The sequence below is a fragment of the Rhopilema esculentum genome, chromosome 10 (genome assembly GCF_057945365.1).
Source record: "Rhopilema esculentum isolate cy_ngs chromosome 10, ASM5794536v1, whole genome shotgun sequence".
NCBI classification, from domain to species: domain Eukaryota; kingdom Metazoa; phylum Cnidaria; class Scyphozoa; order Rhizostomeae; family Rhizostomatidae; genus Rhopilema; species Rhopilema esculentum.
This window is the reverse complement of record NC_142824.1, coordinates 1833788-1860583: the sequence shown is the minus strand read 5'-3', so window position 1 is coordinate 1860583 and position 26796 is coordinate 1833788. Positions and strand designations below refer to the sequence as shown.

At 36.6% G+C, this 26796-nt stretch overlaps 3 protein-coding genes across 3 annotated transcripts; 1 reads left to right on the top strand and 2 right to left on the bottom strand.

The window, feature by feature from the left end:
• Positions 1–134: 134 nt before the first annotated feature.
• LOC135684310 (uncharacterized) lies at positions 135–5714 on the top strand. Its single transcript, XM_065199832.2, has one exon. The coding sequence runs from the start codon at positions 522–524 to the stop codon at positions 1428–1430; it is 909 nt and encodes a 302-aa protein (XP_065055904.2). The 5' UTR covers positions 135–521; the 3' UTR covers positions 1431–5714.
• LOC148959210 (DBH-like monooxygenase protein 1) lies at positions 5681–25280 on the bottom strand. The gene is made up of 13 exons (XM_089110851.1): positions 24922–25280; positions 13647–13799; positions 12716–12874; positions 12190–12282; positions 11241–11429; positions 10803–10905; positions 10284–10444; positions 9207–9368; positions 8040–8078; positions 7454–7513; positions 6999–7141; positions 6438–6567; positions 5681–6038 (listed from the first exon to the last, which is right to left on the bottom strand). Exons 1-13 carry the CDS (start codon positions 25204–25206, stop codon positions 5871–5873), a joined length of 1845 nt encoding a protein of 614 aa, XP_088966977.1. The 5' UTR covers positions 25207–25280; the 3' UTR covers positions 5681–5870.
• Positions 15304–19369, bottom strand: LOC135684298 (uncharacterized). Its single transcript, XM_089110854.1, has 2 exons — positions 17207–19369; positions 15304–16725 (listed from the first exon to the last, which is right to left on the bottom strand). The coding sequence occupies exon 2, from the start codon at positions 15879–15881 to the stop codon at positions 15471–15473; it is 411 nt and encodes a 136-aa protein (XP_088966980.1). The 5' UTR covers positions 15882–16725; positions 17207–19369; the 3' UTR covers positions 15304–15470.
• Positions 25281–26796: the final 1516 nt, after the last annotated feature.

Genomic DNA, 26796 nt, shown 5'->3' with positions numbered 1-26796 from the left:
CTTTACAAACTTTACGATGATTCGCTTAACCATGGAAATTTCTTGGAAATTATAAAGTTGGTTTCAAAGTTTGATGTTGTACTTGAATCCCATTTAACAAAAATTGTCCAGAAATATAATATAACTTTGGATCATAGACATAGCCGAATGAAATCTAAAAAGGACGCCAAAAAGTTTGCGAGGGGCCGTGTATCGTTAATTACCTTTTTAAGAAAATCAACAGTTATAAAATTAACAAACATAAGAATAGATTTGATACAAAAAGAGATATCTGACCAAGTAAAAGGTGCAAAGCTGTTCTCGATCGAGATGGATACAACCCAAGACGTATCTTGCAAAGATCAATGCTCTATTGTTGTCCGGTATGCATACCAGGGTCTTTTTTTCGAGAGGTTGCTGATTCTTGTTCAAGCAACAGGTTTAACAGCACAAAATTTGTTTGACCTTATTAAGGTAATCTAGAACGCTTCAACATTGATATTAAAGATTGCATTGAAGACAGTTTCAATGGAGCAGCCAATATGTCAGGCCAATACAATGGCGTACGGGCAAAAATCAAACAAGTTGCAAACATGCATATTCATGTGTGGTGCTATGCACATACCTTGAATCTTGTCCTGGGAGACACTACCTCTGCTATCACTCCTGCTATGAGTTTATTTGCCCTTTTAAATTCAGTTGCTACCTTCTTCAGAGAGTCACACAAGCGAATGAATCAGTGGAATCTTGCAGGTAAAGTTGGAACAGAAAAACTGAAGAAGCTAAACACGATTGGTAAGACGCGCTGGTGGGCAAAAGCTGGAGCCATTCAGAAGGTCTTTGGAGATTTCGATTTCATTCACACCGAACAAAACGCCTTGTATATTGACATGTTGATTATTTTATCTGGCATAGCTCACAATAACGAGTTTAACACATCTGCTAGGGATGATGCAAGAACATTACTAGGAAAACTCTTGACATTTGAGACGATTGTAACAGCTACTGTTTTCCATGCAATTTTTGCTATCACCACACCATTGTCGGAGTATCTTCAGACTAGAGGTGTTGACCTCATGCAAGCTTGGAGAATGGTAGGCTCTGCAACTGAAAGACTTGAAAAAATTAGCAGAGACTTTGAGAAAATTTTAAAGATTGCCACAAACTTTTCAAAGAATGCAAACAGGAAGCTTGCAGAACTCGATGTCGACTTTGTTGTAGAAGAAAAGCTACCTACAAAAAGGATACGAACAAGAAAGTTACCTTTTGATGAACGCACTGGTGAGGCTGACGATTCTGTCTCTCGTGAACCACATGAATCCTTCAAAATGGAAGTCTTTAACGTGATTATGGATCAAGTATTGCAAAGCATAAAAAGTAGGTTATCCAATCATAGAGAGCTGTGCCAAGATTTTTCATACTTAGACCCTAGCCGCTTTGAAGAATTTTAAAAAGAAGGCCTGCCTAAAGAGGCCCTGGGAAGCATTTGCAAAAGGATGGGACTGGATAGCATCGTATTGAGGGAACAGCTCTTGGATTTCCACGAAAAATTTCCAAGGCCAATGAAAACAGTTGGAGAGGATTATGGAGCCGATGGCGAAGAAGGCTTTGCAAGTACTTCATCTGAGGATGAATCATTGAATGCCCAAGATTCAGATGATGAATATTAAAGAACGAGAAAAACTAATTTACTTCGTTTACTCAGAGAGGATACGGGTCCTCAAGTCAAATCAAGGACGCTGGAAAAGGGGGTGCGGGGAGGGCAACCGCCCCTCTTGCCTTTGATAAGAGGGACATGGGCGGTAGAAGTTCTCTTTTCATAGACACACCCTTGGTCTCGGCTTTTTGTAACTGCTTAAGAGATTCATATGAAATCCTGATTCATATTTTTCATATCAAGATTTTTCAGTCTTCTACTCAGATGCTCAAAATTAAAATCATTTCCGCCCCATGTGCACCTTTATTTGATTCATTAAGGATATTGAAACTTGAGGATATGATTTGACCAAACATTTTAACATTTGTTTTCAAACTATCAACAAGCTCTTGTCAATCCATTTTGATAACTACCACACTCCAACCTCCACTATTCACAGGTTTGGAACTCGTCAGGCCACAAGAGGTGATATCTTTTTATCATTGAAAAGGACATCTCTCTATGGACAAAAAGCAGTTCAATATTTTGGTTCTTAATTATGGAACACTATTCCACTTTTTATTAGCGTTGCTGGTTCTGTTTCAATGTTTCGCTTTAAATTAAAACTCTCTTTTATCGAATCTGGGTATTGGTTAATATGGTTTCTGTTCTTTTATTATTTATATAGTTTTTCGCTTTTTTTGTTTTCATAGGGGGGACTCTCTCTCTCGATTAGTTTATATATTTAGAGAGCTCCTCCTTAATCAATCTATCTTATATACAATCATGTAATATCTATTTATTTATTTAGTTTCTAATTTTGTAAGCATCTTTTTTTTTTAATTTTAGCGTCGTATTTTATTTGATTGTAGGATGGATTGATAACTATATGAAATTTGAAACTTGAACTTGTCTAACAGTGTGTTGAAATTATTGTGTTCATCGGAACAGCGATCGATGTTACACCAAAGTTCTCATTGAACGACAAACGACATGGAGCCAGAAAGAAGTGAATTGCATGTGCATTGTTTCGTGAATTCTGCTGCCTGACTAATATTTACAAATTGCTTAAAAAACTGAAAAACTTTATCAAGCTATGCACAAAGGAAAGAATGGAAATGATGACTAACAACAGTGAGATTCAAGATGTAATTAGCATAGAGTATAAGGTATATAGAATTACGTAAGCTTGTAGAAAACAAGCAATAAATGGTTGTAAACAAATAATGCAAGGGAAGAAAATGAACATTAGTGAATTTAATGGCCTAAATTTAGACCCTACAAAATGTACGCAAATTTATACAGGGCCCGGATGCACTAGCAACCGAAAAGTGCCTAAATATTCGTATACGGGTGTCAAGGCTTCAATTTCGTTACAAGTGCGCCCGGGGCAACAGTGAGTAATAACAGCAAAGAGCATTTTAATGTATCTCTAACAACTTGTTGTGATACAAATTGGGGATGAAAAATTTTTCATTTAGGCCAAATTTTAGCTAATTTTTCAGTTGAGGCCAAATCTTCTGAACTTTGCCCCGTAGGACACGGCTTATTATAATTTATTAAAATTTACACATCGTCCGAAAATGCAAAATTTTGCAAGTACAAGTTTTGATGCAGTTGTTTGTAAAATGCGAAAACTGACTAATAAGATATTAGTCGCCTTATCAATTACTGAAAACGAGCGGTTTAGATCTAGGGCAGCTCTGTAGTCTTCATGCAAATTTTATTATAAGAAAATGTTCATATTATGGAAAAATCATGCACTTTGCAATTATATTTGAGAAAAAAACTCGGGGGGGGGGGGCATCTTAAAAGGTTTTGAGGTACAGGGGTGTGCCATTATTTAGGTGTACTTTTTTCTGAAATATGCAGAATTGTCGATATCAGTTTTAAAAAATGTGTTGAATTATGAATATGAAGAAACATGCAAAATTATGTGCACAATTTTGAAAAAATCTGATCACTAACGGATTTTCTACAAGTCATTTTCTACAAGAAAAAAAAACTACAAATGTTTTTCAAAAAAAAGGAATCGTAGGAAATTTTCTATTTCTTCACGATATTTGAAGAATTCATGACACAGCTAAAAATTTCATCGCTCTGAATTAGAATCATTTTTGCAATATGCAGATAGAAAGCCCGAGATTTCCATAGATTAGAGAACGATGCGCGGAGAATCAATTCGTTCAGTGATGCTTACAAAGTTTGTATTTGGCATGGGCTTTTAAAACTCATGGTCCTTGCAAGTTTGAACCTTTCTGTTTTTGGTGCTGACATGTCAGTATGAAATTTATTATTTGTCTGTTCTGTTTATCATGATCAACTCTGTTAAGCATCTATGATTTTGTTCAAGAGTTGGGGCTTAGTTGCACCTTTTCTTTGGCATTGCCATAGTATAGCCATAGTATAGCATTGCAGGTTGCTTCTCAATGGTTTTTGGGGTTGACAGTATTGCAGTATTTGCCCTTTCCTTTGTCGTTCATCTCTCTTTGAATTGGGAGGTATTCAGGTAATGAAAATCCCAGACATTACTCGATACTTAACTGAAATTAATTTTGTTCGAACTGCTATATATTTGGAAATCTTCATTTAGAAAACTAAGATTCTACCACAGTAGTATCAAAATATTCTTGCGGAATCAAGGTATTTTAACCACCCCCAACCTCTAAAGATCCCTCTCAATCAAATGCACCCTCGAAACAATAATGTTGCTTAGTAGGATAGGACTATTTTAGTAAAGATTATGTCAATTGATAAAATCAAACTTGACAACTGACAATCCGTTTTGCATTTTATACTTTTCATTTTGCATTTTATGGTGGATACGATTGTCACGTCTGTGTTTATATGTGACCTGACCTCTCTCAGGCCGATGGTTGGAAAAGGGGGTTTCTCAAAGGTACCGTATTAAAAAAGCTGGCCCCTATCGAGTAGAGATTAAAATGTGTAAAGGTGGCGTGGCCCCTCTTAGGTAAAGGGTTAGCAACAAAAAAGTGGACTCTCTCAGGTAGATAGTTTTAAACCAAAATCTCACTCTTTTAAGCGACTGAATAAAACGTGGTTTGCATCGTACTCGAGAATATGCTCAATTGCTTGTGAGTCGTTTATTGTCTTAATCTTTTCTTGGCATTACGTTTCCCACTGGATGGCTGGCGTCGAAAAAGGGAAGAGAAGAGGGACTTTTGATTCTTTGGTGGGAAAGGTGACTTTTCTTGTCCATTTCCTCCCCATTATCAATCGAATTTGGGGGTTGTTGTGTAACTTTTCTTAGTAACCCCTTCCTATTAGTTATTTGTGGCAGGTTAAGCGACTTGCGCCAATGAACCAACGTTCCTACTCGCTCTTAATGATGTGGGAAGGTACCCCTCTGACTTTTGCCTTTCATTTTACATGGTATTTCATTCCCGAGTTAGAAAATTATTTTTTCTATGGTCTCTGGAGGTCTTTTACTGCTTACAAGGGTGTACGATGTAATAACCGAGCTGTTATTGTGAAAAAATGTTCAACTATGGTCTGAAAAGCATTGTCATAGCAAAAAGCAATGCCTTTTGTGTTGTTTCTTTTGTAAGATATTTCGAAGGACTTTAACTTTCTATAATATGTTATCTTGACATTTTCACCCGTAGTGTTGGGTACGATCTATACCACGGGATGTTTATCGTTGTCGCTTTATTTCTTTTCTCCAATTCTAGAACAAGGATAAACCATAAAATGAAAAGGGTCTGCTAGCAGAGAGAGTAAAGATTGAGCCTTAATGGCCTAAACGGACAATTTTTGTGCTCCAAATAAATCACATTTTGAAATAAAGTTACAAGCTATAAATATACAAATGAAACAACATTCTTATATGTAAGATATTTTATATATTGATTGATAATATTGATAAATTAAATGTTCAGGCTTGATCCGAACTATGGAAAATTTTCAGCTACGAAAACAGATGAAATTAAGGGTATCAATGATTAAAAAAAGAATATACGGAAAAATCTTTTGATTGATGGATTTCCGATTGTCTTTAATAGTCAATGAAATCTGGATATTTCAAGAACAAAAAAAAACCCAAAATTTAATTATATCACTTAAGTTTACGAATCATCCAGTAAGGTCGATATCTTGAAGGTACTAAATTTACAGGTAGCAGGTGTGTACAAATACATCCAAAAAGTAAAGCAGTTAGGAAAAGCAGTCGTCCAGCAAACCAGGAGTCTCAGCACGTCTAAAATAGACAGCAGTCAGCTAGGGTATATCTCTTGGATCACTGTGCGATTGTAACTAACAGCATTGATGCGATGACGCAACTTATCAAAAGAGCGAAAACCCCAGTCGATTTGAAGGACACTGCCCCTCCAACTGAATCCGTGCAAACATCTTTAGGCGGGGGCAAGGCCTGAGTGATGACTGGTCGATTCACCACAACACGTTTCTGCAAAAGTAATGTAGAAAATCAAAGCTTTTAGAAAAGTTATGAATCAAAAAGCAAGCATAATTTTCAAAAAAGTTTAATCTGCGAAAGAATTCAGCCTTATTAGTTTATGGGATAAAGTAGCAGATACAAAGACTATTAGAGGTTATATTTTAGACATGATAATTCAGCATTCCTTCAGCATTTCTTAGTTTTCATTCAACATTTCATGCAGATTGAGATCGCTCATAAGGGCTAAACTCTGCAAACATTCTTAGCCTTTTTATGTCGAAAAATATTTGCACGATACGTTGGCTCGAGGTTGCCACCCAACTATGAGGATGCGAGGAATGGGTGATTCAATAATCTAATGCTAGCACATTAATTAAAAGGCTCCTTCAAGAAATGGCTCTCAAATACCTTAATTGTCCCATTTGTCCCTGAGCAAAGAACTCTGATCGTACTATTCACTTTTCTGTTGTAAATGTTTTCGAGCTCATCAATCATCGGTTCACTCCATGTAACCCCATCCAAGTGGTAGTAAGTGTAGCTAGAAGAGGAGAAATAAAGTTCTCAAGATGAAGCTTTTGGTAGGAATACTATCTGCAATTTGATAATAGTGAAAATATGAACTAACGAGTACTTCCTCATTCTATATCAGGCTAGGCTATTTGGCATAAAGAATTCAAAAATTGATGGGAGGCTATTTGGCATAACGAACAGGATGATTCTAAGGTGCTACTCCGAGTTTCACGCTTAATGCGATCATCAGGCAACTGTTCCTTGTATACATATTATATTATCATGAAAATCAATGTTAATGATCTGTCATAAATTGCTTGATCCTGTATAAGCAGCTGCACATGCTAATAGCGTAATACATTATCATAAATTAACTCATCATGAAATAGTTTCAAGTGCAACCCTGTGTTTTGCATTCACTAAGTTTGTTACAAATACAAAAATTTTATGGCAACTTACTTCCCCCATTTACCCTGTTTTCCATATTTTTTTTTGAAACTGTCCATTCCACCCTGAAATCCTGACGAACATCTTGCCAAATCCACATTTGGATAATACATTATAAAATTCAGACACATTTCATCTACGGTTGACTCGCCGCCCTGTAGAGAGAATCTCAATGCATTGTAATTGAAAGTACATAGAAGGAGGATATCAAGCGTTTTATTGAAATATTTGAACAGTGTCGATTCACTTTGCATTTTGCAGCCAATCAAATAAAAACACTGTTGGGGATAATATTTTCAATGTAGGCGCATCGTGTTGCTTGAACTAAGATCAAAACACAAACATGGATAACACACAGCATTACTTAAACACAGAGAAAACGATTGTTGTTTCATTTTAAGGTTAAAAGGAGTAACAAGAAACACGACACGGCGAAATAAGATGTGTTCGAAAAATTAATTACTCACATAGGTAGCATTTTTTCTGCCAATGCTGTTGTATCGACAGTAGTTAATGAGTTCATCTCCCTGAGTTAAAAATGTTTCATAAATCACTTGCTTGTAGGGTGAACAAAAAGGAAATTTGCTGAAAAATGCCTTTGAATGCAAGTCAATTCTAATACCTAATATCATATGGATAAAAAAATGAATTTGGGACAGGCAAACAAGGTGAATGCTTTGAAAGGGGAATGAACCTTAGAGATCCTAACTGGAAATAGTCCAGAAGCTTTCCTATACAACTTTTGTGACCACGCCCTTTGGTACGTTAGAAAACCCCTGCATTGATAATCATAGCAAGTGAGCATCTTCACAGAATTCAAGATATACGTGAACACTTAAGGTGTTTCCGTGGCAGAAGAGCTAAAAATTTTCCTGTGATATGTAGCATTTCGGTCAAGTAGAAAACATTAGTTATTTGGCATTTCTGTACGAAAAATATTAGGGCATCACCACAGAATAAAATGTTTCCCAGAAAAATAATTTGTTAAGAACTTTAACATCTTTGTAACAAATAAACGACAAACAAATTATGCAATGCAAGCAGAAAAATTACCGCTTTAAATGTGATTTCTTTCCGAAGAAGATGAGTTTGCTAAAAAGAGTTTTGGGAAGGAAAATCAATAAAATTAAATGAATGAAAAAGCAACCTGAATTGAGAAAGGTATTGATTAGTAACAAAAAAGGGCAGTTGCAAAAGTAATACATAACTGTTTCTTTTCTTAAGTTTGGCACAACGAAATATATCCAAATAGATATTAAAAAGATAGAGCTTCTCAATATGACACTGGTTGTAGGAAAGGCAACTTTACTTAAAAAAATTTCTAGGTAACGTAGCACACATGTTAACCAATTCGGTTCTTATCGAGCCGGACTAAATCCAAGACTTATGCCTTCACAAATGTCTACATGGAGTCGATCCCAAAGTATATCGGAAACGATCCCTGATCGGAACGTACTGCTCTCCAGGCCCATTTTGAAAGAATGCGCACGCGTATTGCTTATTCCATAAATAGCACAAAGAAAAAAGTGGGGAAACTTCCTCAATCTTGTTTTGTAGTTTTAATCTGGTGGGCGAGGAAGTTTCCATCAGTTGTTAAAACCTAACCTTCTTTCCAATCTTTGGCAATTTGGGGTCGATCCAACCTCTCCAAAGATAAGATAAAATAAATTGTAGGCAGCTCGGGGCGAACAAACATTCTTTGTAAAAGTAGTTGGGAATGGAGCGAGCCCCAGAAAACGCGTCAACCTTGCTCGGGCAGAAATCCTTATCATACTTGCCTTCCCCAAAGTTTCTTTTATCTTCTGAGTTAAAGTTTCTAAGACATAGAACGTAAATAGAACATATCTATACTTTGATCGTTCGGCTTTATCGGAAAAATGAGTGTAAGAACACAACGGTAAATCAGAATTCAAAATTTTATAAAAATTCGTGTTATAATTAGAAGTATAAATTTGCAAATATAAAAATACAAATTGAATCGGCAGAAACATTTGAATCGGCAGAAATATATGAATCGGCAGATCTCGGCGAGCTACACAAGCAGTGTCAGATATCCTTATTCTGGTTCACAGACGTGGAACAGTAATGTCTTCGGGAATCTGAATTGAGCTACGCAAACAAAAAGGCGACTACTAATGAGTAAAGGACAATTACAAAGATATCATTAGAAAAGAGACAATAGAATATAAAAATTTTGGGAGGAATACATTTTCAACAAACCTGATAATCAAAATCGTAATTATCATCCCTGATAATTTCCATGACCTCTTTCCCATTTCGAACCATTTTTGTCCATATACCTTTGCCAATTGTATGGGCGTGTGGAAAGGAGGCAAACAATTTGACTTCGTCCCCATTCAGTGCATTAGCATTTTTTAGGTACTGAAAAGAAAGAAAAATTGTCAGTTTTCTTCAACTTTGAGCTATCAAAACCTTACAGAAAAACTTGGACATGATAAAGTCTAAAACTACCTAAAGGTACTTAACAAATTTTCTAAATGCCAACATGCATTCTTAAAGATGAATTACACCCTAACAACGTTTTTAAATATAAGAGATTCATGGCTTTCCAATATTGACAAACGCAAAATTAACAAAAGCATATTTCTAGATCTTAAGAAGGCATCGGATTCTGTAGACCACGCAATTCTCCTCTCAAAACTAACTAAATACGGGGTAGCAGGGACTCCTCTTCGGTGGTTCGCGTCCTACTTGACAAACAGAAAGCAATACTGTCAAGTAAATTGCCAAAAATCCAGCCAAAAACTTGTTCACTGTGGTATTCCACAGGGCTCGTGCTTGGGACCTATCCTCTTTGTCCTGTATGTCAATGACTTCAAACAATGCCTCAACAAATGCACCTCAAATATGTCAATATGGTAATAGGTCACAAACGACACACCAAACACATCCTTAGACCAGTAGAGATAAGCATTAAAGGAGAATCAATCAAAAGAGCCAAGAAAGTCAAATACCTTGAAATTACTGTGGACGAAAATCTAACATGGAATGAGCATTATAAAAAGCTCAAATGTAAAATTAAAGCCGTCCTCTCGTCCCTTCGGAAACTGAAGATTATACTAACTCTGTTTGAAAGGCACTGTTTGAAAGTCATCTGAGATACAGTGAAGAGCTAAGGGGGAATTATCGAACACAAAGCTCCAACATCTTCAACGTTTACAAACTAGAGCTAAAGCTTTGATAGAGAACTCTAGGTTAAAGAATGATGATGATGATAATGATGATAATGATGATGAAGTGCTAAAAGTGGCAAAAAGAAACACCAATAATACTTACTGAAGTACACGTCTTTGTACAACTTCCTGTTATCATCCATTTTTCACGGTTTGGCGGTATAATCAAATTTCTGCCAGTAAAGGATCCCACTGTGAGTGTTGCAGCATCGTATTTGCGAGGTTTGTCGTAATATAATCGAAGGCCATTCGTAACAACGAGATCTAGTTAAAAGTAAATAATAATAGGAGACGCATAATGGAATCGCATAATGAAGTCTCCGTTTTCTTGAGCCTTTCATGTTCTTTTACTGCAATTATAACTGGGTAATATCCAATTCTTTATCCAACAACCTTACACTTTTTCATTGGCTGACGTACCTGCACTACAGGACCACAATGGATCCACTTTGATCCAAAGAGTTACTGAAGATCCAAAGACAAAGAAAGATTCTACAGCAGTTTAAATAACGTTCTTTAAGTTCTAAAACTCATAATGATTTGTGCAGAATTTCCTAAACAATGCCTATTAATAAACATATTTAGATTATACGTTTAGCAGTAGAGACCAAAAATAACTTACTGTTGTTTTGAGTTGGGTTGTCAAAGTGCGTCTCTAAGACAAAGTACCGCAAACTGTCTGCCGCTCCAATTGACCAACCAACATGATCAGGAAACTTGAAGTTCTTAAGAAAAGTTGTAAAAAATTTTATAACTCAAAATTGGAGATCGAATAAAAGTATATGTATTTGTTGTTGACAGAACAAACTGAAATTACAACTTTCGTACTAAGGTGCAAAACCGTTGTCGCTCCTTCCCTTTGCTTGAAATTGTTTTCTTTTAAAAATTGCTCATACAAGAGAAGTCTTCAAATTTTCAGAGTCTGCTCGCCAGCTACTACCAATGTTGGCATGGAGACGAGAGAGTATATAGAAAGAGATAGCATCCGAGCGAGGCCTTTTTGGAAGATGAAACAAAAACTGTCAAGGATCGCAAACATTTGGTCTAGCTCTGTACGTACCACTCCTCCTACAGCCCATGCAAACATCGGGCTTATTCCAGCACAATCGGTGATCGAGGGCGGCATATTGCGATGATCAAAGCAGCTTCCTGTAGCATTCAAATGGGAGTCGTTGAAGGTGTTCTTGCAAATGTAGAGCACCATATGATGCACCACACCACGATCTTTCAATGCAATAATCGGCTCGATCTGCAACAGAGAAGCCCCAAATAGACTTGTTTATTTTAAACATAGCGGAGAAGTAATGAAGTCACTCTTTACTATCAGAATACTTTTTTAATTTTGACAGATACAAGTGGAATCGAATCAAGTCGAATCTTTTTAAAAGTAGACGAATCTCTTTAAAATGTCCAGAATTTCCTTTCCTATAAAAACTGTAATTTCTTTGAACCAAGCAAAAACAACGGTAATGTTTTAGTAAATTCCAGGTATTTTACTGATCATACCTCAGCCCATTGGCAACAAATTTAGCTACTTTTATATATCCAAAAAGGCACTATAGGACCCATAACAGCATTACCTTACTCCTCGAGAAAGCATGGCAGAAACACATTGTATAAAATGATCCCCATACTATGGAATATTGAATAAAGCCAATATGAAACATTTCTTCTCGTTGCTCAATTAGTTTATACAAACTACCTAAGAAATAGCTTACCTGTGCACTACCTTATATCGTATTGTTTGCCTATTATGATAACAAAAAACTTCTACCTGATGATGAAAGGTCTCTGCTAATAAGAAACTCAGTTTAAAAAAGCGGTCTCTAACAGGTGGGTAATTACTGTATTTATGATTTTTGTGTTTTAAGTTCTAATGCCATTCGTCTGATCCAAGATCACTTAAATTGATAAGTTAAAATATTGATAATAAGAATTACAAAAAGAACATAGAATAACTTGAAAACCCGGTGTAATTGTTGACGTATAAAAATATTCACAAAGCTTACTTCAACAACGTGTTGTTTTTCTGTCAGTTGAACCAAGTCGGCAAACTTATATGCTGAGCACCAATACGTTGTTTTATCGGATGGCACTAACACCTATAAATGTAGATGAAAGTGATGATATAACTGGAACAGTAGTGATTGAATGAGAACAGAAGAAGAAAGAAGAAATTTCGACTTTGCTTAGGACACACTATCAGGCTTTGCTGACAGCTCCCTTATCTTCGTATTTCCGACAAAATTCGATGATTCTAGGCCCACTATTATTATAGGGAAATCGAGGCCCACTGTTCTGTTAAGGAAACCCGATTTCCATGAAATTGATTTACTTTATGAAAAGGGCCCTAAAAATATAACCACCCCCCCCCCCCCAAAAATGATGCACGTCACAATTATTATTTACAAGCATCTTAAATCTTTGAGAGATAGATAATCCTTGTAAGGGCAAACTATTGCTACACTGATCTAGATTCACATTTTAGCAAATTCATCGGCTGTTTCAAAAAATAACAACTTCCATTTTACTCACGTTTGCGCTGATGACATCAAAGTATTTCGCTGTTTTGGGTGGTGGTACGTTCTTGACATAATTCAACAAATTTATACTTCTTGCTCCCCTGTCGTTCGTTTGATGTTTGCTGAAAGTATCGGTAGGCCCATGTGCATAGATCACCTTGGATGTTCCAAGCTAAAACAGCATAGGTTATTGTGAGGGATTGTAAATTGTAAAATTGTTGCACATCCAACGGAATTATTTTTAAAGTTCAGCTTTGCTTTCTTGAACGATCTTTTGCAGGCTGTTCTCCCTGTTTACCCAAAATTGCTATTTCAGGGTTTATATAGCGGTGGGCGCGGTCGGGGTGGTAAGTTAGATAAAATCAGGTTTTTGTGTTACAAAGCTCACGAAAAAACGATGTTCGGTAAAACATTAACAAATTTATGTACAGGCTGCAAAGTTTACTATTAAAATGTTTTTTCTTTGTCCTATTGTCAAAGGGATTCCTCCACAATAAAGCATTATATAGGCAGGTATGATTAAGGAAAGAGCATGGATTTTGATGACATCAGAACTTACAGGAATATCTCATTAGATTGATTATTGATTAGAATTGATTAGATTAGAAATTGATTAGAAATTGACCTGAAAAATTTCTTTTTCATGTCGTCAAAGCTAAATAATGCACTTTCTATTTATTCGGGACATTTTTGTTCACTCCAACGACAAATGATCATAGTGTCTCCATGTCTCCTTAAATCAAGAAAACATTTGAAATCACACGAAGAAATCGCTTAAAAACCCTACAGGAATCAGGAGTGAATATCTATCAGTCAATATCTATTGCAAGTTATTCTCTTGAATGCTACATAGAAGACTTGGAAAATCTGAGACATCGTTAAGTGTTTTGGCTAGAATTTCTACGAAAAAAAGAGCCATACACCAGAAAAAATTACAAACTTACAGGAATATCTCTGTCCTCTTTGTCACAAGTAACTAACTTGCGTTTGAATTTCAAGACAGTGACACCATTGGTTTCAGATGAACCAACATAATCATAATTTTGCTTCTTGTCTTCGATAGGCAAGCCATTTCCATAACTTGGTCCATGATAGTCCTGTGAAAAGCAAAAGAAATTTGTTAGACACATTATCATTATTTTACTCTATGATTTCCATTGCCTGCTGCTAAGACAAGATATTCCTTAAAAATCATGACTGCCATCAACAAGAACATCTTGAAAGAATAGACTTCTGTCGACAAACTTCGCTTAGATCCTATTTTCAGTTTAATTTTCTATGTTTGTTTATTTGTGATATCTTGTTTATGAAAAATCACGCTTTAAGATTGTGACGGTTTATTCATAAGGGGGGCTTAGCGTAAAGAATTAAGAGATTGACCACAATCAATCCTCTTTTTATTCAGCTTTAACCCCCCCTCCCCCCCCCCCCCCCCACACACACACACACACACAAGTTCTCCGGAACAATACAACTACTGCTTTTACTGTTTGTCATAACTACCGTAGACTTTTCCAAAGCCTATTTTTTGTTAAATCCATAAGGAATTCGTCCTAATGCGAGGGCATATCTCAACTGCGAAGGTTTAAATATGCCCTCGCAGATTCTACAATGATCCGTCCACTGTATGGTAAAGAAAAAACGCAAGCTTATTCATTTGCTGACTTTAAAAGACAAGTTCTTTAACTTACGAGTCAAGAAAGACAATTAAGTACATTAAGTCCTATCAAAATCATAATTTATTGCTAAATTTCTGTCTATTATATTGTATTGATTGGTAATGGATTGCTTTTCGTCGTGTGTGCTGTTCCTACCTATCATTCATACTTGTGGACTTGCTACAGGTCTCTCTCTATCCATTTAATAATCTGAAAATATAGAAAAGGAAAAAAAGAAAAATGGAAGGGAAGGAGAGAGACTTGTAGCAAGTCCATCATACTTGTAGCTCTAGCTCTTGATTTCCTCAGTAAGATTCCACGTTTATCTTATCTGTATTGGCGTGGTAATGCTCTTTGTTTAGTTTTTCCTTCGCAGAGGATAAGCAGGAACTTCTCCGGATTTGACCCCCATTTGACCCCCAAAAAACAGCGTAAAACCCGGTTACCATCACAATTCAATATCCCAAATTGATAAAGAACTCGAAACTGGGAATCAAAATTTCCAGTTTCGTCTGGTCTACGACTGATGAGCCAATTTGGAAGTACTCGTTTCCACAGACGTTCGTACATGTTCCAACAGAAGATTTTTTGACAGCTGGTACCTTTTATACTTTCTTTTAAACCCTAGTTATTCTTCAGCGGACAAGGTCTAAACAAAGAAGGTAGATCCAGCCATAATATCCAACTGTAATCCTAAATGGCTTTTGGTGCATTCCTGGTCGATTGTCTACAGTGAATTTACCAGTTTCAGTAATGATGGTTGAAGTGACAGATCCAGCAAAGATTCGTCTGTCAGTGCAAGAACAGCCGATGGGTGTTGGCGGTCTCTCTTTCTAACAAAGTCATTCTTCGGAATGAGGCTTTTAACTACCTTACTCACTTCAGGCGTGGATCGATTTCGAAGATTTCGCAGAATTGACAGGTTACCTCTTTCATTACCAAGCTTGAGAAACCAGTTGAAAAAGCTAGCTTTCAGACTCTTGCCTACATGAGGGCAATCAGGAATCACGGACAATAGTGACAAGTCAGGTTCGATGTTTTTCTTGCTCCGTGCAGACTGAATCTTTTCAAATGCATTCTTGTTGCCTTGTTCACAATCAGCTGTTACACCTAAAAAAACTCTTCTTCTGCAAAGTCTGTTTCTGTTACTATATTTTCCCGTATGAATTTTGGCGTTACATATTGGTTTTTCCTTACGAAGTCAACATCTACATCAACAATGAGACCAACGTTTTGCTTCAGCCGTGGATCATATTCTAGGCTTGGCCTCAACGAATTTCCGTCATTGCTCAAAACACAAGGAAAGACATGAACTACATCTGATCCAACAAGATTTTGGATTGGTGCATCACTCCTATCACATAGCTTCAAAGGGGCCAAGCTTAGAGGATTTATAACTCCAGACTTTATCGTGTAGCCAGCTTGATGTTTGTTGCATACAGTTTCTGATGGTCCACCAAAGTTCATTTCGCATGTTTCCTTTGACTGTTTGGATCCTCTCTTTCCTTCTCCATTGTCCATAGGTCCTCGAATGAAGTTGACAGTTCGCCTTCCTCCAAGTTGTCTAATGCTGTTGAAAAATTCTGTCTCATCCTTGTCGTATTGGTGCCTAGGATCATAAAAAATTCAACGACTTCAGTGAGGAACTTGTAGAGAATTCCTGTTTTCGGGATTAAACCACTTTGTAGAAGGCTATCAAACTTGTAGCACAACGGATCTGCCTTTTCAACCTTGTACGCTATCTACCTGGCGTCGTCATCATATTCATCGGAATTCCCTTCTGAATGACATGATACAGGCTCTTCACCGTCGCTATCAAAGTCTGACAGTGCAACGTCACTGAGGCTGTCCAAATCGATGTCTGAACCAGAATAATCCTCCTTATCTGAGCTCCTGGTAACAAACAATACGCAACAAACACATCGAGTGAATTTTAGTGAAGAAAATTCAAAGGAAATTTCGAGAACTGATTAAAAAAATAACTTGTTTCGAAACTTGATCATGAGCTACAGTATTATATTTACTTTATAAAATTTCTTATGCACTATTACAATTGTTGTCATCAAAAGCTTTTCGAATTATATTCCAACTGCCTGTAAATAGACTTTTGATTGCTACTCAAATAACACAGACAACGATGTAAGACACTAGTCCCTACAACTGAAACAATATGTGAATTTATTTAACTGATATTATTCAATTTAATGGGAACTGCAATCCGTAAAAAGTAAAATGTTTGTCTGTTACTGAGTTGAAATTCCATACTTTGACTTGACTGAATATCATATCAACAAAACAGTGCCATGTAGAGTTTTTCAAGTCATCGAGTTTTTCCTGGCTGACTTGACACAATTATCAAAGTGGCCTATAAAAGAAGGGAAGATGTTAAAGACTTGACTCGAGCACAAAGACATCATTGCACATCGTATGTGCTTAAGAAGAAGTAGGATTTAGAAACTTTGACAACCATAGTTTCCACAATTCAATTTTCTTACGATATCTTAACATTGCTTTAGTTCAAAGCATCTCAATTCGCTTGAATTGGATTGGAATTCAACTTTGACTGTTCTGATTACAAAAAACAGTTTATGAAACACTATGAGTGAAATTGGTATAGAATTATGAACAAGACCTTACTTGGACAGTTATTATGGCTTCATGGTCTGTATGTAAGATATTCTATTTCATGCCTTATTAGGTACATCAACAGTACCAAAGCTTCCTATAAAAATATGAACGACTTGAGGTGAACGAAGATTATTCATCGCCAAGGTATAAATTACATTCTTATTTGGAAGTGGAATATGGTGAAGAAGTGTATAGTTCACAATCCCTCTTTCGCATACCTTGAAGATTATCAATCCCTTCCCTTATGCGTGGCATTTTCAGGCGAACTTGAGCCTCAGTATTCATCGAATACCTTTCACAACGGCTATCCAGCCTGCCAATTCTGAAATCCAACTCTTAACCAAGACCAATGTCTCGTGCAATAGTACGAAGTCCGCAAAATTGACTGTTGGAGAAAAGGAATTTTTGGTGGATTTCCGTTTTGTGCAGGTTTAGGCTATTGAATACAATGTTTGATGAATAAAATGTATCACATTTTCCTTATACTTCATCATCGTTTTAAAAAGGTTATCGCAATTAAGAGGGGGGCTTTGGCATCTCACGGGTTTCGGGTTTAACCAATTCTAGTCACCCGGTTTCGGGTTTTCTTTCTGGAATTACGAGTGAGATTATGTGTTTATTTCCAGACTGTAAACAAGGTTTCCGGTTTTATGCATTTCGTCCGTTGGCGGGTTCTGGTACGTTGTTTGCAGTTGCGTTGCGAAATTTTATTTCCCGCTGTGACGTCACAGTGATGAGTCGAGGCGAAACCATTTAGTCAGGCCTGTTAAATCACTTGTTGGGTCGAACTGTGCAAAATGTGATACTAGCATGACACTTTGCAGTAATGGGCAGTTTGATACGCCTATAAAGATAGGATATGGACCCCGACTGAAAATTGCTCCCCTTGTTCTATTTTTAGAGTGCAAGATATGAATATGAACTATCTTTCTCACCGTATCAAACTGCCTTTATATTCAGAATTTCCGTTCTCCGTTTATAGCCAATGGTAGAATAAGGGGTCTGAATCAGAGAGCCCTAGTCTAAAAATAGAACTAAGGGGCAAGGTATGATTTGGTTCAATAGCTAATCTTTTTCTGTATGTCAAACTGCCTTTTTATTGAAAATTCCATGTTTCTATGACCTGGCGTTCTTTGTTTGTGGCCAGGGGTCTGGACCAGAGTACCCCAGTCTTAAAATAGAATTTAGGGAAAAATTATGAATCGGGTCTAAGTCACACCTTCTTTGTCTTGTTAAACTGTCTTTTTATCGTGAATTTCAACTTTCTATGACATAGCGTTCTCCTTTATGACAAAAAGTACAATTAGGGGTCTTGACCGGAGTACCCCAGTCTAAAAATAGATCTTATGGGCAAGATATGATTTGGGTCTATATCACATCTTTTTTAGCATATCAAACTTGGTGTTTTCTGAAATTTTGGTGCTTGTATCACAATTTTGCACAATTCTTCTTCGTATCTCCCTCACTAAAACCTATTCTGTACAACCGCAGTTTCCTGATTGCTGTCGACCCGACTCATCACTGTGACGTCACAAACTGGCCTTGATTTTCGCAAGTACTACTTAATTTCAAACTCTGATTGAGCACACTTTTGCTTGTCAAATTATGACAATTTTGGTGTCAAACGTATCGGAAAAGATAGGAAAATATAACTTATAAAAAAAGCAGGACATAAAATTTCGCTGCATAGACACTTTAAGTACCAAAAAATCTGGTTTCAAAAAGTTTGGTGGATTAATTGTCGTACGTTCGGTGGATAATTGGATAAACGTTTCGGTCGCATTTGTGAAATTTCGGTGGAGAGAAAAATATTCGGCAAGTTTAGAAATGAAACACTTTTTGTAAATCTATCTTTAACATAAAATTTTCTGTTAAACATAAAATAAAATAACGAATATTTTTCCCTGCTTCACCAAACATAACCTTCCGCATCTAGGCTCAACATTAGAGCGGGAGAGAATCTCTGGACAGAATTGTCATGGGCATTTGAAAACAAGAAAAGCATTGAAAAGTCTAGCTCCCACTACCAGGGTGACCAGGGCCTGTCAGCAGTTGCTAAAACCCTCCCCAACAGGATTTTGTTAGGAAATGTCCAATTGTGCACAAATAAAAACAAGACCCCCGACATTAAAATTTTTGATAACATAATGACGCAACTCTAGCAATGAGTGTAATGACCTAGAAACAATCAAGAAAAAATGAGTTTTAAATTTATGCAAAGCGTGTAGTAGTCAACTGGAGTAGTCAATGTCGATATTTTATTCCTATAAGAAAATTTTTCTGAGTACATCGAAGAGAAAATAAAAACCCATAGAAGGTATAGTGGACTGGCAGAACTGGCAGAAAAAGACAAGAAAATCACTCACCATATCAGCTCTTTTAAAGATCTAAGCTAAATTTCACCGCCATCTTTGCTTCTTGGGCATTCAATTCGAATTTTTTCTTTTCTTGAAAATTCTTTACCGTCTTCCCCGGCTATGTAAAAAAGCGCAACACAAGAAATCACGCCCATCGTCAAGATAGTCGCGGTTCAGGCCTTTCAATATATCTCCCGTGACCTAAAACGGTCTTACTCTATCTCCATGATATGGACACAAATCAAAGCTATTGTTTAGATTTCCTCTCTCTCTTTTGTCCTAACTGACAGAAGCTTGTCCATTTTTACGTTACACCTAGAGCTCTTTTCAACACCCATCAGTATGAAGTTTTCAACACCCACCGTCCCAATCACAAGATCACTTTTTCGAAAATCTTGGCAAAGCAGTTCATCATTACAGTGAAAAATATGACAAATTTTTATTACTTGGGGATTTTAATACAGTAGAGACAGATCAACAGATTCGTACTTTTATGAATAGCTATGACCTCAGAAATCTGGTGAAGGAGCCAACCTGTTTCAAGGCTGACAATCCACGGTGTATTGACCTAATCTTAACCAACAGATATAGGAGCTTCCAACATACCACCACTACCGAGACAGGTCTCTCTGACTTTCACAAAATGATGGTCACAGTTTTGCAGGCACGTAAATAATAGGGGGGCGTGGGGGGCGTGACGCCCCCCCAAAGTTTGGAAAATCCAGTTACAGTTGGAAAACATAACGGTTGACTTGGAATTTTTTCTTAGGACCAAACTTGTGAATTTTATATTTTAAGAAGTTTTTTTATTTTAAATGTAAAAATTCTAAACATTAAAATTCACAGGCTGAAGCTGACCCGTCTCCACTGGATCCAAATTGCACAATTGCCCTGTTTGCTTTCTTTCTGACGGGAGTTGAATCAAATTACGAACAGGCAAGGTGAATTTCCGGATAAGAAAATTGAAACTTTACAGTTTGGAATAATAATTCCCGTATTGATCAGAAAGTATTAGAGTGGGAGTTTTTTAAGAAACTACGAGTAGTTAATTCAATAAAAGATTAATAATCTTTCAGTACTAAAAATTCTCAACGCTTCTTATAAAAACGAGTTTATGCTAAACTCCCCCTGTTATTTGTTAACGCCCTTGACTCCTTATCATAAATTCCTATGACAAAACTGCTGTGAAGCAAGAACACATTGCAAAATTGCAGTAGAAGTATTTGATCAAAGAAGAGTGTTTCATCTTTCGGATCAGGCATATGCACAAGTTTGTTCTCAAATCATCATTTCAATTGTAATGAATGAAAAGGCATTTGGCCCTCTGAAAATTGTTAGTAGTTTTCTTCGATCAAGAACAAAAATTAAAGGCTCAAGTTCTTGGTGCTTCTATATCGTGAAAAAATGTATTTTAGATAAGATTGATCTGCGCCAATTGATTAATTGATCTAAAAGAATACTTCTAATCATCAAGTATATCTAATACTGGTTTTGCTTAAATGTTGCTTTACTTCTTACTGTAAGTTAAAATGTCTGTTTCATGTTGATCAAAATTTAGAGATTTAGGCTTTTATGCTTTAGGCTAATTATTGAGTAAAGTTTTGGTAATTATAAAGAAAATAGAACTATGGTGTTCGGGCTATTTACAAATATCAATTTAGTAGGTACAGTAGATTTACTGGTCAAATGAAAAATTTCTTACTTAGATTGGAATTTTCATCCTTCCACGCCCCCCCAAAATTAGCAACTTGTTTTCGTCCCTGCAGTTTTGAAAACGACGTACCAAAAAGCTGGACCTACTGTTATTAACTATAGAGAATATAAGAAATTTTCGGAGCAGACTTTCAAACGAGAACTTAAGGAAGAGTTGGCTAGCATTAAAACAACTGATTTAGACTACAGTTCTTTTCAAAATTGCTTTGAGAAGGTACTTGATAAGCATGCACCGATGAAGAAAAAAATACGCAAGGGCCAATGATGGTCCATTCATGAATCGAGTTCTTCGTAAAGCTACTATGCTGCGTTCTAGGTTGAAAAATAGATCTAATAAAAGCCGCACAGCTGAACATTGGGAAGCGTTTCGTCGACAGCGTAATTTGTGTGTCAAATTATTTAGAACGGAAAAAAGAAATTTCTATAAAAATTTGAATACTTCTGATATTACAGACAAGAAGAAATTTTGGAAAACTGTAAAACCTGTCCTTTCCGATAAAAGTCGATCGAACTCAAATATTACCCTTATCGATAATAATAGGATGATTTCCAATGATAAGGAAGTTGCAGAAGCCATGAACGATTATTTTATATCGATTACTGACTCATTAGGTCTGACAGAGAACAGGGAGGTTACCATAAGTACAAATGGTTTATCAGATCCTATAGAAAAGGCTATAATGAAATATTCAAAACACCCTAGCATTAGGAAAATTCGCAGTTTTGCTCGAATTAACGGCTACTTTAAATTCCAAGAGGTTACTTTGGAACAGATGCACTCTGAAATTGAGGGGCTTAATCCTAAAAAATCAAAAACCTTTGGAAATATACCCGCGAGAGTGCTGAAAAATAGCTCTGACATTTGTTCCGAATCGTTGCAGCTTATTTTCAATAACTGCATTCAAAATGGTGTCTTTCCGGACCTATTAAAACTAGCAGATGTCACTTCCCTCCACAAATCGGAGGAGAAAACCAATAAGAAAAATTGCAGACCGGTTAGCGTATTACCAACTGTTTCAAAGGTTTTTGAGAGACTTATGGATAAACAGATTATTGATTATATGCCATCTTATTTATCGTCACTTTTATGTGGTTTTCGTAAAGGGTACAATGTGCAGCACGCATTAGTTCGAATGCTTGAAAAATGGAAAGCAAGCTTAGACAGGGGAGAAAATGTTGGCGCAATCCTTATGGATCTCTCGAAAGCCTTTGATCGTATTAAACATGACCTCCTTATAGCAAAACCAGATGCTTACGGATTCAGCCATGAAGCACTGTGTCTTGTTAACAGCTACTTGGAAAATAGGCATCAGAGAGTTAAGATTAATGGATCATTCAGTACCTACAAACAACTGTTCCTTGGTGTTCCGCAAGGATCAGTTCTTGGTCCCCTCTTCTTTAACATCTACATAAATGACTTACTTCTCTCTTTAATGGATACGGATATCTGCAATTACGCGGATGATACAACTCTAAATGCGTGCGATAAAAATCTCAATAATGTAATTGCAAGGCTAGAGAATGACTCAAGTATAACTATCCAATGGTTCGCTGATAACTTTATGAAGTTGAATACAAACAAATGTCATTTACTTATTCTTGGTAAAAGTTCTAATCCATTTGTAATTAGCCAATTCGAATACTGTCCACTAGTCTGGATGTTCCACAGTAGGCACTTGAATAGTAAGATTAATAGAATACACGAAAGAGCTCTGAGAATTGCATACAAAGACTATTATATGATTCTAGCTTCAACACTCTGCTAGAAAATGATGGCTCTGTAAATATTCATGTAAAACACCTGCGAAATCTTATGATTGAAATGTTTAAAACAAAGGGAAATATCAACCCTCCTTTTATGAAGGAGATTTTCTGCGAGCGTCATGCTGTTTATAATTTGAGAAATAGTAATGAATTTATGGTACCAAGAGTAAGAACAACCATTTATGGAACCGAAACTATCAAATATAGAGGGCAGCGTCTTTGGCTCTCTTTACCTCAGCACATAAGGAATGCTCAATCTATTAATGAGTTTAAGAAAGAAATTAAAAGCTGGAATGGCACAGACTGTACATGCAAACTATGTAGGACGTTCGTGCCACAGCTTGGTTTTTTGTAATTCTATCTTTTAAATAGCTCAGGTTTTTATAGTTTTTTAATGGATCATTTTGTACTTAAATAAAATTTTATGTATTTAATCTCGTATGTATTTAGTTGATGTAGTAGTTTTAACAGTTGGCTTGGATTAGTTCATTTCTTTGTAAATAGCTATGTAGCGGCAACTTTAAATAAATTGATTATTAAGGGCCTGGCCGCAAGACGTTATTGCAGCTAGAAGCCGCAACCGCATCATAGAGGCCGTAAACCGTCGCGAATTTAAACCGAAAGACGCAAGACGTAAAAAAATCATACCAAAATCCGGAGGCCGCGCCGGCCGCGAAGCCGCAATAGGGTCCAGGCCGCGAAGCCGCAAACCTATAATAGGCCCCCTTTCAGTCTTTACTCATTGTATAAGAATTATTATTCTGTGTTTTGGTTTGAGATGGCATGTGACCTATTTTGTCCCATGAGTAAGCATTTTCATTTATAATAGAGTGTTAGGGAATCACCTCTTAAGCCGACGAATTGCACACAAAGCTCCTTTCTGTGATCAAGATTCGACAGTGAAAATCGAACGTTTCGTTTATTTTCTTAATATAAGTTTCTAGTAGGTTTTGGATACTTTTCTCGAAATACTCTCATTTTTTAAAAGAAAATGGCTATAAGAAACGAGTACTGGACAGTCAGAAAAAACTAAGAAACTTCAGGACTCGAAGCAAAAGAATTAAGAAACTATTAAATCGTGATAAAACTAATACCAACGAAATTTTGTAAAATCCAAGAACATTATTGCCCTGCTGGCCTAGAACTAAAAACAAGAGGGATAAAAATATACTTCCCATATCTAAATACAGCATCAAAACGGAAGCGAATTTCTGGACGTGATAAAAAAGGTCATGAACATTTCATAACATCATTCATGAGATCATAATTAAGAAACTTCTAAGAAATAATGAGTATTCAAATTTTCAGAACGTTAAGAAACTGGAGTACTCAAGATCGAACTTTGTTTCTTATAAAAAAATGAGTGTACACATGATATCATGACTTTCTAAACATCTTTTTCAACAAAAATTTGAGAATTTCTTTGAAAATTCAAAGTCATTATAGGCCCTTACAGCAAATTTGCTTTGAATTGACTTCAGAGCATGACACAATGCAAAAAGTGCTCAATTCCATTCGGCAAATGGAAAGTTACGATAGCCTTCACAGCTGAAACGGTTTCAACAAAAAAGGAAGGAAGCAACGAGTTTTCGCACTCAATATGTTGCGCAATATGTATGTGTTGCATCACGGGACAAAGCATGACGTTGAGCTAAAAGCTAGGTTCGGGCCATGCTTGGTTATGATGGTAGCCAAATGTTAGAGAAAATGTTAACAAAATTATCCTTCTTTTTGTAACGAAATTATCCATACATAAAAATGGTCTTGTCATTTTTCCTTCCTAATAGGTTCCCGGAGTACTTCTGAGTGTTATCATCTTTCTAAACTTTTTTCTAATAGAAATTAACATAGAGGTCAAAGTGGTCAAAGTGGACATCAATTATCGATAAGATTCTATAATATTTTCTAATATTTCAGGGCACTTCTTGCCCCCTCTGCCCCTCTCCCAAGAGGACCCCACCAGTCTTGCTTTTCCAGCATGCCGAGGTTATTTACAAAATCTTCAGTAATCTCTAGCTTGTTACTTTCATTGAGTGATATAATCCATTAAGTGATATAATGGTTTAACTAAGATCGTGGGAATGCTGACAAGTAAATACCTTCAAGTGGCCTTTTCCTTTGGAATCAACCCAACCAACAACAATGTCAGCGCCTTTCATACTCCCTGAGAGTCCAGCAGATATCCCAAAAGCGACCCAGCCGGTCGTTTTCACTTCGGCAGCAAAATGAATCGATTTATCAGCATCTTTCACACTCCAGTAAAGTTTGTAGCTTTCCTTTGGGTCCAAGAAAGCTGCATGATCGTACTCATCCTTCAAATTTGCTAGAACCGATGCAGCAAAAATCAAGACTGCTGCAAAAGCTGGAAGAATCTTGCCCGCCATTCTCCGTTCGGCTCTTTGAGTAGGTTTGTCTGTGCGTCTATTCTGTGGCTGTGTTTATAATTCAAACAAATTTGAATACGCTATTTACAGTTTCATCAAACAGAGGTAAGCATGTGACACTCTATGGCATGTGACTATCATTGAAAAGTGCTGTGTTAGCGAAACACTGTTTCCTCCAGGGGGAGGTGGGATTTGATAAGGGGGGACGAGCAAGAGAAAGTTTTTTAATGAGTGAAGCAACCCTCCGTCAAGGAGTCAAAGATCAAGCGCATGGAACATTGATTAACTTTTTTATTTTCAATTATTGAAGCATGGTAGCCATGCATCTAAACTAAAACAAAAACTAAAACATAATATATAATAAAGTAAAAAGTTACAATTGATCTAAACTAATTCTAATAATTAAAATGCTATTAAACTTGAACAAAACCTTAAATTGTAAACTGCAGAAGCGGACTGGCCCACTGGGACATCTGGAAATTTCCCGGTGCGCCCTTTGCCTCAGATTATTCTTTCCAAAAAGTTTAAAAACTTTCAAAAGGCAGAAAATCCTTTTTACAGAACCAAAAATGATTGCAGCCATCAATTCAGTGGTAGGGGCAGTTGCGCATCTAATTAATCTTGGGAGTAGTATCTTTTGTAATCACTATTGTTTTGTAAATACCTAGCTATGTAGTATTTCAATTAGTTCTTGTTTAGGTTATATTTTGGGCGTGTTATTTTACAGAGTTAGTTAGATTCATGGTTAAGAGCGATAGGGTTAAGGTTTCATATCATGTATGTTTAATCATGTATGTTTAGGTTCTCGGCGATTAATTAGAGTGGCGAGATGCTTGTAAAAGATCTTGTCGACATGAAGTATGGATTTATAGAATACGTATTTGGATTTATGGAATCGCGCGTGACGATTTATTGATTGTGCATTATTGTAGTATAGTTTGAATGGACAGTGCTTGTGAAAGACTGTGCCTGTTATTAAGAGAACGATCGACGTTACGGGTCAACCGTAGAGAAACATTGTGAAGTTTTAACCTTTTGCGGAAAGATCACATGATCGGAAGATATTATTTCTTTGTCTCTTTGTCTCAATTCTCATCGAAGGACTAGTTTATATCGACGGAAACGATAGGTTGGATTCGTTTGGCAAAAAACCCCTATTACAGTATTTCTCATTTGAGCAGTCGATACACACATTACATTGGCTTTTATTTAGAACGTGGTCAAACTGTTGTTTATTCCTTATCAGAGTTTCAATTGATACTACCAGAGGCATCGCGACCGGGGGGTGTGGGGGGGGGGGGGGTGTCACACCCCCCTCCCAATAGTATCTCAATAAGAAATTTCAGGTATAAACCGCTTGGTGGAAGAAACGCTTTAGGTATTTCAGAGACATTCATGTCATAAAATCAATAAAGGATCAAGCAAAGGCAGTTTCTCCGTTGGTTAAATATGATATTCCTTGATATGAATGAAGGTAACCAAACTAATGATTTGAAGATTTGAAGATTGCTTGTTGGCAATAAATAAAAAATCCAGGCCCTTTCTAGGTAAAATTGTGTCTTGTGTCCATTTCTCCTAAAGTTTCTCAGT